Raw genomic sequence first — 13247 nt, 5'->3', positions numbered from 1 at the left:
AGCTTTTTTTCTACAGTTTGACCTGGGGCTTAACTGATTGTGGTTTCAATAACAGCATGTGCAAGATTTATTACTCTTAAAGTTATTACAGAGACTGTATCAGCACTCATTCTAGTCGTGGTTTAATTTGCTTCCTATTATGGGGTATATCAGGGAGCGGGTCCAACACTGCAGAGGGGCTTCACTTACTATAAAAGCATTTGGGTGCTGCAGAATCCTCCCTCTGCTCTAAGCTAGGATAAAAGTGAGGAAAAGCAAAACAAGGCAGAGGTGAGAGCAGCTGGGAAGAATATGGAGAAGGTAGAAATGTTGATTTGAAGCTTAGACGTTTGGGAAATAAGAAACAAAAAAATCACAGCCCGTTTGTATATGAGTGTGCATTCCTATTTGCTAGACTAACAAAGCATAAAATAAGCTCCACAACAAACGCAGGCAGGTTCCTATTTCCCAGCACGCTCCTCATAATTGAAATGTTGGGTCATGTTAAATTCTCCCAGTGTAATAGTACGAAGCATTTTGAAGCTTGTTAAAGTCCCTTAAAAAAGGGAAACACTATCATATCTATTCCCTTTGTTGTTTTGTATCACTTATAAAAATAAATCTGGTCTTTAAAGATAAATATTTACTTTTTTATAAATACGATAACACTGATGTTCCAAGATTCAATGGTCACCGTTAAGAGAAGTAATGCCGGATGGAAGAGATCTGTACTCTCTTGAAACTAGTTTTATCTGCCAAAGAGCGAAGTGTTCAGATAAACAAATCCAGATCATTACTCCTCCACCACTGTGCTTAATAGCTAGTATACTTGTGCTGATGGCTGTGTTTGATCTCTCTACCTTGGTTTTCTCTGATAAAATGTCATCAGATTCTTCTTATACAGAAACCTCTCATTTCAAAGGAGGTTTAGTTTTTTATAACTACTGTATTACTGTTTTTGCATATTTAGCAGGTTAACGCACGAGTGTTTCAGAATTAATTCCCTCTTCGTTTTCTTTTTTTTCTGCCTTTAGTAATTTTTGAAAGCACAATTACCTGCAGGTAATCCCAACTAAATCCAAAATACAGAAAATAAAAATGGCACAGCAACATCACTGCGAATACATTGTTACATTGCTTACATTTTACATAGATGGAAATCATAAAATAAATTCAAGTGGTTGTTTTTGCCTTAACTTTTTTTTTTCCAAAATAACCATAAGAAATAATTTTATCTTGTGTTTGCCACCATCCCCATTTTTGACCCAGTTAAAGTGTCCTGAAACACAAATAAAACTTGAAGTGAAAGCAGATGGGGGGAGGAGAAAAACAGGAAGGAAGAGAGTGAGAGAGGGATTGTTGATGAGTTCGGAGGCAGGGAAAAATCAACGCAATTTGCTTAATAAAATTAGAGGCAGTAGAAGTGCACAAAGCCTGGTACTGGTGAGGGAGGACGGCATTCAGTGCAGGACAGCAGCTCTCTAACACATTAGAAACTTTAGAGTCGTGGTGTTGATTCCTGGCTGCACACCTGCCGACATTTTACCTTTTCAATTCCAGGCACATATTGCTACCTGAAAGCTGGATTATCTTAAAAGCCATCTTTTGAGGTGGGCTATGCTTCAGCAGACAAAGGAAGAAGGGGACCCTCCAAAATTGGAAGGGGATCATGACATTCCTGTGATGGCTTCCAGGGAAGCTCTGGACAGTCCTGCCTCGCTGACTCCAGGAGCTCCCACTGAGCCGACCCAGACCATGCTAACACCGAATGCTCCACGATGCTGTCGCTGTTTCTGTCAGCCCTGGTGTCTGCTCATTGCACTGACCCTACTCCTACTTTCTCTCCTCGGCAGCTGGGCAGTGGTCCACCTCACCATGGGAACGAGTGGAGGATCACCTTTTCGGATCTCAACCAGCTACGACCAGCGAATCCCTCATGATGATACTGCTACCATTGAACCTCACTTCACCACCAATTGCACCATGAGTAAGTACAAAAAATAGCCTGGATTCCAATTTAAAAAGTGTTGATCTTTACCAAACTTCAGTAGCAAAGTTTGGAAACTAACTTAAGGACTCAAAACTAATTTACTTCAGGATTCAGTTTAATAAAATTTATTTAATGACAGTTGTCTTTTGCAAAATACATAAACATAAGTTGATCTAAAAGAAAATGTAAACCTGATATCCGGGTTTTTTTGTCCTCTCTTTATGTGTGTATGTGTGCATTCACTAAATGTGTCTCACATGTCTGCAGCTTTCCCAAATCCTCTCAAACATGTCTGGAAATCGCACAGCTACTTTCCGTGATTTTTAACTTCATTATGATCTGTTGTGCAATGAAATGCGTAGACGGTCTAGGCAGAGATAATATCCTCCTCTGTCAACCTCAAAATCTCCCAGAATTGAATTAATAGTACTGATTCAATTTCCTATGAACTCGACCCAGCGACATATCTGCCCCCATTTCAACATGTAATTTGTGCATTTGTAAGGATGCATAGGTTGACCTAAGGTTCCTATAAGCAAAGCCTGAAAGATGCAAACATATTCTAATTGTATAAAAACAATGCAAAACAATTAATGTATACATTTTGAGAACTGTAGATGCCTAGGTAGAGTATGTAGAGGTATGAGTTACTGCAGTGAGTAGATCTACATTTGAAAATGACAACTTGTTTACCAGACAGTGCAGGAGTCTCCAGAACTCTGATAAAAACGAGTAATGAAGTAAAGATAACCAGCCAAGGGCTTCTTATCAGGAGCCAAATTAAATCTTGAAACTGGCAGCAGAGCTCAGAAGATCCCTACAAGGATATCAAAATGCTTACAAACTTGTTCTTACATGGCCGTGCATTTTTTTTGGCCTTAATATTTTTATGTGTTATTGCATTTCATATTTCAAATAGTCATGCTTTTTTGTATCACCACAGCTTTGAGTGAGAATTTTCACACAATATATTGATCAACTCAACTTTTATTAGAGTTCAAACACTGCAGCAATAACAGTGATAAATTTAATTTCAGCAAAGCCTCTTACAGTACGTTGAAAAGCTTACTGCTGTGACATTAATGTTGAAGAATATCATATTTTATCGTATTCCAGTGTTAGCTGGTTACCGTCTGCAGCTGATGTTGCACTAAAATTCAGATTTGCTGCTAGCATTAACATGAATGCAAAAGAAACAAACTATTTTTTGGTACTTTTTGTACAATAGCTTGGTTTATGCTTACAATAAAATCTGTTTTAAACGCAGATTTTTCATTAAATTAGCCATGGCTGGGAACATGATGTCATGAAAAGCAATCAAGTCCAACAGGTTCGAGTCAAAATGTCACACAATTAGACCAAGTTTTACAGCTAGAAAATATCTTTTAGTAATAACATTTCAGACATAATTTGTTATTTATTTTTGCTTTTTGATAAACTCTTTATGTTGTAAGAAAATCAGCAGTTTTGGGGGATCTTTGACCATTTTTAGAACTCAGATTTAGATTTTTGAACATTTACAGTTTTACAAAAACCTGACTGGAAGGGAAACTAAAACAAAAACTCATCTCAACAGATTTTTTTTTTTTTAAATGTTCCAGCTTTAATCATTTTATTAGTTAAAAGCATCTAATCGTACAATAATGGACCTGCAGCATCTTCCTTATTTTTTAAAGCACCACTGTAGCAGCAGTTATTAAAACCTTCAATATTGTTGAACCTTTGTGAATAAAATTTTTATAATGATTTGTATACATGCGAGTACAGAGACATCATGATATGAGTTTCTATTCAGTTTACCTTTAGGCAATTTTGACTATGTCAAAAGCCCCTTATTCTAATTAAGTTACTTCTCATTTTTCCTTTTTAAACCAGAATATGAAAGCTGATGTATACAATACAGATGTGTGCGTCAGGTTGGCTTGTTCTTACAATATCTGGCATCAGCATATAAGAGAACCAGTCCTGCAGTTCATGAAGCCTGAACACCACAGTTATTTTGGTATGCAGACATCGTCTACAAATTATTCTGAGGCAGAGCTGGCAGAAAAAAGGAACCTCAACATGCCTAACAAGGAAACCTACAAATGTACTACATCCACTGAATCACCATCAAAATGACAGGAAGGTGGGATGACCTAACAGCATTTGCAGCAGCTCTGTTCCACAATATCCACATCAGCAAACAGTAGTTCAACATGTCTGGGCTTTACTACAGTGCATCTAATGGACTAAAATTATGGAAATATGAACTGTTTACCAACATTTAACCTAAACATGATGTGTTATGATCATGTCCTGTACAATATTTCTTTTTTTTTACTTTAGGTACTTGTATTATATAGTCATTTCAAATTCACTTTCCCTTGTTCTGACCACCACAGTTTAAGCCCCCTTCACTCTTGACTGCCTCTTGGCACTGCCCACTTTGGTAGCATTTTTCAAAAATTGTTTTTGGGCAGGGTTATGCTTTTATAATAAGTTTAGGTCCACTGTAATGAATATAGATTGACAATAAAAAGGGTGAACGAAAATAATTTACAAGATTCTTCAAGACTTGATTTAAATACAATTTCTTCAGATATATGAACACATGTTACATTTACTTTGATTCTGCTTTTTAAGATTATTCTGAACCTTTATTACAAGGATTAAATTGGACATCCCTAAAAACAATTTAGAAAAAACTGCTGCATAATGTAAATACAATACAACAGCTTTCCTGAAAATAATAAATAAAAGCTACAGTGGTAGCTTACATCCTTACACTCTATAAAGCTACTAGGCTTAGGTCCTAATAGTGTTTGTGCTAAATGAGAAAGGAACAAAAAATTATATTAAAGTCTTCCAAATTAAGCTCTATTTATTCTCATTGATGTAAAGGACTATAGCCTCTCAAAACCCACCCGATCGCCGGCGACCATTTTGCTATGCAAAATAGGCGAGGATTACTTTAAATTAGATAAAGTGCTGGTAAAAACAGATATGACAGTGCAGTGTTTGATCTTAGTTTTCCACAATAAACAACTCTAAACAACATATAAATGTCCTGATAGTCAGTGTGAAGTAAGAAGATTTCTACATCAAGTTCTTATTTTTTATCAATAATATAATTGAAAACGTCAGCTCTAAAGCAGAGCAGTGATGAGCAGAAAGAGCTCTGAGTAAAACATAATGCTGAAGACCAGAAAGATTATTCAATGACCAGCCTATGGGTCAAGCTAAAAGACCAGTACATGGAAGCATTGGGTACGGGATGTGATGATGTGCTGTAGGAATTATTTTAGAATACTTTCAATGCATAGAAATTGCACGAAAGCCATTTTTAAATTGTTGGAAGCAACAATAGGCGATCCTCTTTTAAAAAAAAAAATCCACTAATGGGTAGATGACAAACTAAAATTACCGTAACAGTATTTTCTTAATCCATTCACACATTAAGAATTTCAGTTGGATTAAGGATTTTGGAAGTTAGTCATTTTAAACAGATTGCAACTTGGAAATAAGTTATTTTATTGTGTAGATAACTCTCCTGTTTTATCTAGTACAACTCTGTTGCTTTCTTTCTTGATTCCTTCGTATTTCTCATGCAGTGTTTTCCTTACTGCCAGCTGCCCTACATCCACAGGCAGAACATGCCCTTCACCACGTACCAGCTGGCAAGGTTTTCTTTATAACAAGGTTATTTAAAGGAACTTTGCACCTTTACTTTCAAGCAGACACACTGAATGATGTGGGACAGATGTTCAGCTCTGCATTCTGATGCCCTGACGTCAATGGTTATCTTTAAGTGGCATTTTTGTGACATTTCTACAGGTGTTTGAGGGCTCCTGCTGAGCCATTGTAATTTCCTGGTCTTACAATGACCATATTTAGAAGCTGAATCTTACTCTCTGACCTGGAAATAAGTGCAGCTAATTCATGATTATGGCTATTGAATAAGTGGTTCCTTTTTTTGCATATTTTTCAATATTTTAACATATTTTTTAATTTTGCTTTTCTTTTTGCACAGACTAAACTTCTCTTTGAAACCGCATTCCTTTTTAGATTAAAAATCCCCAAACTTTGATTGAACTTCTCTTCATGGCTGTAGCCTTTCCTTACTCCATGTTGTTGAATGAATTAACTGGTCAAAGCACTTTTTTGTACAAAAGTGCATTTACCCTTGAAGATTCTTTTAAACACAAAGCATTTCAAAATAAAAACTCTGGAAATCTATAAATAGATTGAAACTATCTGCTCATTAATTGCTTATTGCAATTCAGTTCAAGTGAATAACAAACAACAAATAAAGTGCAAGGTTATCAGTGTTTGAATAAATGAGGAAGATACACAGGCAGGAAAGATCGGTCCAATGTTTGGACCTCAGGTCAGAGCAACAAGGAAGAAATTTTGATTTCATGCAGCTTTACTGCCCCAGCTATTCATCTGATAACAAACTAGAAACGTCTGTATTTGCATTATGCATATCAAGCTTTGCAGATATGCAGAAACTGTGAGGAAGATATGATCAAATAGAGGACAAAAATCAGGAAATGTAACAAGCGGATATCTAACTTAAGCCTTTTTTTATGAGTTTAGACATAATATGTTTGTGTTACCATGTTAGACACAACCTCTTTACTCTATGGTTGGATGTTAGAGGTTGTGATTAAAATGATCTGTCCCTTTAGGTTTTAATGATTATTAGTATGCATGAGCTGTATAGGAAAAAATAAGCTCATTTTATCAGTTTCGGTTCATTTCAGGGAAATTTTCCAACACCTGTCTTTCCAAATTTGCTCCCATTCATTGGTTTATGTTAAAGACCTTAACCGACCAAACCGTTTTTAAATTTCCTTCATTTTTTTTTTAGCACTTTCATTGAAGATTTCCTGCTTTATTTGGGGGTAATTTCCCTGGTGTTCATCCAGTTTAGAAGTTCCAGCTCTTCAGAAGGTCTTGTATTTGTTTAAATAAATATTTTCTATTGACTTAATGACCACAAGGTTCCCAGTATCTCTGAGAGGCACCTGACTGCAGGGCCATTGCACTGCCATTTTCAGTTCATACCATGAGTGCACAACAGAAGAACATTAATTTAGCAAAAGTTTTAAATCATTTTTGTTAGATGCTATCATTTAAAAAATTAAAACAAGGCTTTTTTTACATAAATTATTTTCTTAAGAATTACCTTGATTTTCCTTATATTAAAATTACTCAGCAGAATTTTCAACCCTTGTGTTTTAGTCCCTGTGATTTCTTTTTTTGTGTGTGTGTCTTCTCTGTCACTATTAGCACTGAGTACAGTGGGTACCGCTGCTCATGCAAATCCAGCCATGGTTGAACAGCATCTAATTGTTCTCAGCTCCGAGTTCACAGTGTCCTCCTGCCAAGCAGCACATAAGCCATGTCGAGCGGAGAAAAAAAGGCACGCAGACGTGCCGTACTCTCCTTAGGCACCACCTGGGTACCCAGCACAACACCCACAGCACACCTCCCACTCCCAAATGAAGTCCTAATCCGTCTCAGCACTGTCTCAGGCTTTCAACACCTCCCTCGTTTTCCCCTCCAGCACCTGCCACAAACCTGAGCTCAGATTACCTTCAGTCCTATAAAACTAAGCAGTTTCCAAGCCAAATAACGCCTGATTGTTATTATTCTTGAAATGCTTAAAAAAAAAAAGATTTCAAGAAACATAATTAGTTCCAAACTTTTTAATGTATTTATTAGAGTACTTTTAAATTTAATTTCATCCCTTTTCAGACTAAAAAAATATTCTTAATTGTGCCACTGCTGTTGTTGTGTAAGAGCAAAGCAAGCATGATTCATGCTGAGAGTAGAAAACATGCTCATGATTAATTTTATGCCCACACTCTGGTGTATTTTGAATCTTTGGTTAAACAAAATGCTTTGTGGTAAATTTGGTTTTAATTTACTTTTTAGATTTAGATTAAATCTAAAAAGTGTGAACAACCCTCATAAGATCCCTTTCTTATTTTGGATGTAAAATATCAAATATGTATAAACAGTTAAAAAAAAAATTTGACCTTTTATATATCTTATATCTATCTTATATAGGGTTATATCCTGCGTGAGGTCGCTGAGCCTGGTTCCAGAAGTGGGTTCATCCCATCGTGATAGTGTGTGGAAGTTCATTTTGATTCAGATCAAACATCCAGTCTGCTCGGGTTTATACTAGCCATAGATCAAAGTCAATCTAACTGACTTCAAATAAAGACCAGCTGTTTAAAAAGGAGTTCTACGAAAGTTTGGGGTTTGAGAGTTTTCAGAGATTACAATAGAGCTCAAGAATTTATTTACATCAACTTATTCTTTACCTGAGTGTTATAAACAATTGGAGAAAATATTGGGCAACAATAACATATAAACTCATTGTTTCATCAAATGTGTTGGTCTTTAATAAGTTGCAGGGAGAATCTGATGTCTACCACACATTTGACTAAGGGGTTTGGGGTTTCTGAAAGGAATATTTTTTTGGAAAACATTTAAGGCATTTTTCAAATTTTATTGTATAGTATGCAATAGTCTAAATGAGCCAAATTTAAACCTCGAACTCTACGCGTTTCCTGACATTTTGTATTGAAAAAGCGAAATGTCTTCAACTTGGAAACCAAGTCCAGTGGAGCAGATTTCCAAACGACCACTTTACTTTACACACAGTAAAGCATGGTGGAGGCAGTGTCATGCTGTTAAGCTAATTATCTCAAGTTGGAACAGATGTTTTTGTCAGACTTAACATGATTATTATCATTTTAGATATTGATCAGGTTGGAAATAAAACCTTCAGGTGTCTGCACAACTGGAGATGAGGAGAGATTTTATTCACAGTGAGCGCAAGCTTAAATCTAAAGAAAGTACTATTTTAAAAAGAAAATGGAGTTTGGAATTAGATTGACTCAGGGATGTTTGAGGTCCCTTGAGAAGGAAATGTCCCCCAAATCCCATACATTTGGAAAACTTTAGCAAAGAAAAGAAAGCAGAGTTAGTAGATACTGTCAAAAAGAAAAATATGGCATGCTAATAGTGCCATAACGACCTCCTCTGCATATTGAACTTTACTCTAAAGCAACAAGTTGCTAAAGGGTGTGGCTGATGGTGCAAACAGATTTCAGCTCAACTTGTGCAGGTTACGTTTACTGTAATCACAATCCTGACATTTAACCCAGAGTTTCTATACTTTCATACTAAACTGTTTTCATTCTGAAACCTCTTTTTGTCATCTTATAGTGTCCATCTTTTAGTCCCGCTTTCTAAAAGGATGCCGATGATCATATTTAGTGTGGTGCACTGAGTTATTTAGAAAATGAGACAAATGGTGTTGCTTCTGCCTTCTTCCTTCAAAGCCATACACACTTTAATTAAATCATCAGTCATTGATCCAAAAAGCAATCCAATTTGCAGCACCTGAAAGTAGTTTGCGTGGCTTTGTCTTGCATTCTGACAGGCCTTTACTGTTGGAACACACCAAACATCATGAATGATCTTAACCTTTTGATATATCTTTCATCCTGGATGTAAACGGAAGCTTCCATATGGAAGGACAGGCTTTTTGCACGATCCTATCAACCTCACATTTGACTTTGGCTTTTGCACGGCAGTGAGATTACAAATTTTTGTCCCTTGGAAAGCTTTTCAAATGTTTGTTCCTACGTGTTAGGCGAGAAAATGTAGGTAAAGCTAAGACATGGCAGCTGTGAACCCTGGGGGGGTTTGAACCAGTGACCTTCTCTCTCCTGGAACGTTTTCTTAATCACTGCAGTATGCTGCAGCAGGTTTCCATTGTGGCATCACAGCAGCTCCGTACATCACCATTAGATAAACAGAAGAACGAGGCTGTCCTGAGGCACATCAATCAAACAGAGCATTGAGGAAGCAGGGAGAAAAGGAAGTGGACTTTAAATGGATCCAAGAAAGGAACCTTAATAGAGTCACAGCAGGAAACTGTGGTTTCATTAATCTCTTGAATTAAACATGTCAGCCAGGTTTTTTATTTTATTGGCACTGTCAGAATACTATGCGTTTAAAATAAAATCATTTCAGTATTTGAAAGGATTTTAAAACTTAAAGGAGGTCTTGCACAACAGCAGCAGGCCATAATGGGGCATAGAGAATAATTGATTTCATTGTTATGTTGCAGTCAGTCTGCGAAACAGACATAAAAGGATGACTACACAACGGAAGTTCAGCGTGTCAAGCAGTGGTGCATAAATATGGTTGGAAATCTTTCCTGTAGGCGGGTTTACTTCTAAAGCAAAAAATCAGTTTACACCCAGTAAGTTTAGAGTGGTATACTTATCCCAGTTAATGTCATGATTTCTTCATTTTCTGTGTATTTGTCAGAGTAAATTATTTCAAAATAATTTAAAAAGTGTTTAGATTATGGCATAATTACCTATGCTGTGTCACGTCTTGAAGTTTAAAATTCTTGAGCCACACACAGGATTAACATTCTCAAAAGGTTCCCAAAAGCCAGGCAGCATGCTGTGATCAAAGGAAATTAGAATACAGTCTCTGAGATTTATTAGTCTAGACAAAATGCTAAATCCGGGTTCTAAAGAATCAATATTCACTGAGAACCATCATCCTCAATGCTGAAAACATGGAGCAGTGGGGAAGCTTCCCATGAATGGCTGGTGGTCTAAAACTCCCCAAGACCCCAGCTACGAATCATCCAGATAACAAAAGACTTCAAAACATCCGACAAAGAAGAAATGGAACCATGAATCCTTTATCTATAAGAAGTCCTGAAAGAGATCATCTTTTAAAGCAGGCCTCAAATCTCACGCATTGATCATGTGACATGCGTTGTATTGAGTTCACACAGGCTCACACGCTGCATTATCTCACTCTTGAACAAGTGTATGGATTAATACTAAAATAAAGATACCTCAGATAATAAGACTTTAGTCTCTAAAATTTATTTTTAAATTCCAATTTTGATACTTTTAATAAAACAGTCATTTTAGGTAACGTGTGTAAACGAGAAAACCCCCTAAATACATGCATATCATGGAAACTCCTTTTTCTTCTGCTTGATCAGTAAGTAATGTGTCAGTAAAGTACGTAATGCCAAGCACAGTGTGATGCGCTGCTTAACCTAACAGTAGCAGATCATATTAGAGGTCTTTGGGGAGTTATTTTAGCTAAACAAAGCCAAAGCATGACCTGTGAAATTTGTGAAAAAACAGTGAGAAGTTGTTGCAATTTGATAACCTGGTCACACACCTGCAGGTTAAACCACAAAATATCCAGATTTGATGATGAGGAGAGAGGAGGAAGAGCACAGGTGTTGCTGCTAGATGGAAGGCAGGTACAGTACAGAGCAGAGCAGCAAAATGTGGAGCTTTAATTGGCACTAAGCACTGCTGCAGATGGAGTTTCTCATATTCATAAAAGTGGTTATAAAATCAGTGGCAAAAAATACGAGCATCCAACAAATACCTGCATTCATTTAGCTTTTTCCACAGGCAGAAATGCTCAGTTTAAGTAAAATTTCCTAATAAATGAGTAATTTAAAGTTGATCATATAGTAGTAATACAGAGTAAATGTAATAAAACAGCTTGGTGAACTTAAAAAAATATGCAAATATACTAGATGTTTAATAATAAAAAATTGTGAAATCTATATTTTTCTATGTACAATTAATCTAAATAGCTACAATTCTTCTATTAATGTTTATAACATGGATTTCAGATATTTACTGTAAACAATTATTACAACATTTATTTAACTAAATATTTTTAAGTAATTTTCTATCAGAGCCACCCAGTATTATGCAGCAATGGTTTTCAAACTTGTTAATCACTTTTTTTATTTAAATGTGTTTCTGCACCAGCAGATTATTGCATTCCTCCCCAGAAGCCACCAAGGGCTGCAGAGGGCTGTTAATCAGCTGTTTATTAAGTCCAGGAGACACATTAACATGCAGGATACTCGGTCCAGAAGAGCCAGTTTAAAAAAAAAAAAATTAAGGAACAATTAAATTATTTTGTATGTTTGAGAAACCCTTTAGGTGTTTTTGAAAAGAAGAATACAGTCACCTGTACCACACTGTATTTCTCTCTGTATCGGATCGTAAAGGAAATGGGTGGTATCGAACCTACTGTATTTGGGAAGATGATTTAGGGGACAGAATCTGTTCTGATTTCATTGAATAAATTAGAAAATGTATCAAATTAGTCTTTAATCTGTCTGTTTAATCACTTTTTCATATAGCGATTTTTCTGGCAGCACTGAAATCTTACTGAAAGCTCAGATAGAAACTTGGAAGGCCTGCTTAAAGACCTCAAACTAAAGCTCACTTAGATTCTAAAGCAGGACAAGGATCCAAAGCACACCAGCAAGCCCAGCTCTAAGTGGCTTTGTCCCAGTTTGGTATAAGTCCCAATGTAGAATTTAAATAGAAATATTTAAATAGAAGAATCCTTCTGACCAGAGTCATTTGTAATAATGAAGCATTTAAGATTCTGTCACTGCAATTTAGCATTTTTCAGAATCCAGCAAGTGCAGCCTCAGCCCTCCTTTAGAGGAAATACAGGGAGAAAATGATCCTAGAAAACTACCCTGATTTTAGGAGATAATTCCTGCTGTTTTAGACCTATAAATTCACACGCTGAGGTTGTGTCAACTTAGCATCTGGAACTTTTCATTTAAATCCTATTTTACCTCTAAATGCATGCCTACAGTAAATTTTTACAATGATGTTATTCTTTTTCCACCATGGGATGTCTTTAGACTTAGTGTAAAACTATATTAGACTGGTTGCTTTTATGTTTTCATTTCATTTCAAGCAGATTCTCTTAAGACAATAACTGGAACGACTTTGTTGGCTGCATGTAAGGCTGCATTTTCTCACATTCGCTTTGTGAGTCACAATCATGAAAATACACATTCAGGCTCATTTAAATGTAAAAACTTGAGCTAAATGATTAGTTTTCCCTTTTTGATTTGCCAAAATTCCAGAAGATTTTTAAGAAATGATTTTTTGTTTGGAAATCTTTGTAGCAAAAAAAAGATCTAAGTCATTTGTAATAAAAAAAAAAAAAAAAAAAAGCCCATCAGTTACCAGAAAGATTCAGCATACAGCTCTATCTGGCAGCTTTAGTCATCATCATGCTCTGCCTCTAATCTCTTGCCTTAGGCTTTTCCTCAAGATGCATACTCTCAACTCAAACTGGTTGTCTGTAACAGGCACCTTTCCAAAACAAAATAAACAGGCAGTTTCATTTAAAGATACTGAACAAATGTTAAATGGCCCAGGGCACAGAGTAGACT

General features: G+C 36.1%; 1 protein-coding gene across 3 annotated transcripts in view; it reads left to right on the top strand.

Annotated features, from left to right (window-relative positions):
* The window catches only part of LOC107094958 (ALK tyrosine kinase receptor-like), a 506212-nt gene that overhangs the window by 386348 nt on the left and 106617 nt on the right, over positions 1-13247 (top strand). For all 3 annotated transcript variants that reach the window (XM_015390903.1, XM_015390895.1, XM_015390885.1), the window contains one exon: positions 1833-1966. In XM_015390903.1, coding sequence (XP_015246389.1) covers positions 1833-1966 — 134 coding nt within the window. The remainder of the gene's footprint in view (positions 1-1832; positions 1967-13247) is intronic.

Source organism: Cyprinodon variegatus, unplaced genomic scaffold (assembly GCF_000732505.1).
Source record: "Cyprinodon variegatus isolate N-32 unplaced genomic scaffold, C_variegatus-1.0 Scaffold21, whole genome shotgun sequence".
NCBI lineage: Eukaryota > Metazoa > Chordata > Actinopteri > Cyprinodontiformes > Cyprinodontidae > Cyprinodon > Cyprinodon variegatus.
The sequence above is the reverse complement of the archived record's forward strand: the minus strand, read 5'-3'. Positions and strand labels throughout refer to the sequence as shown.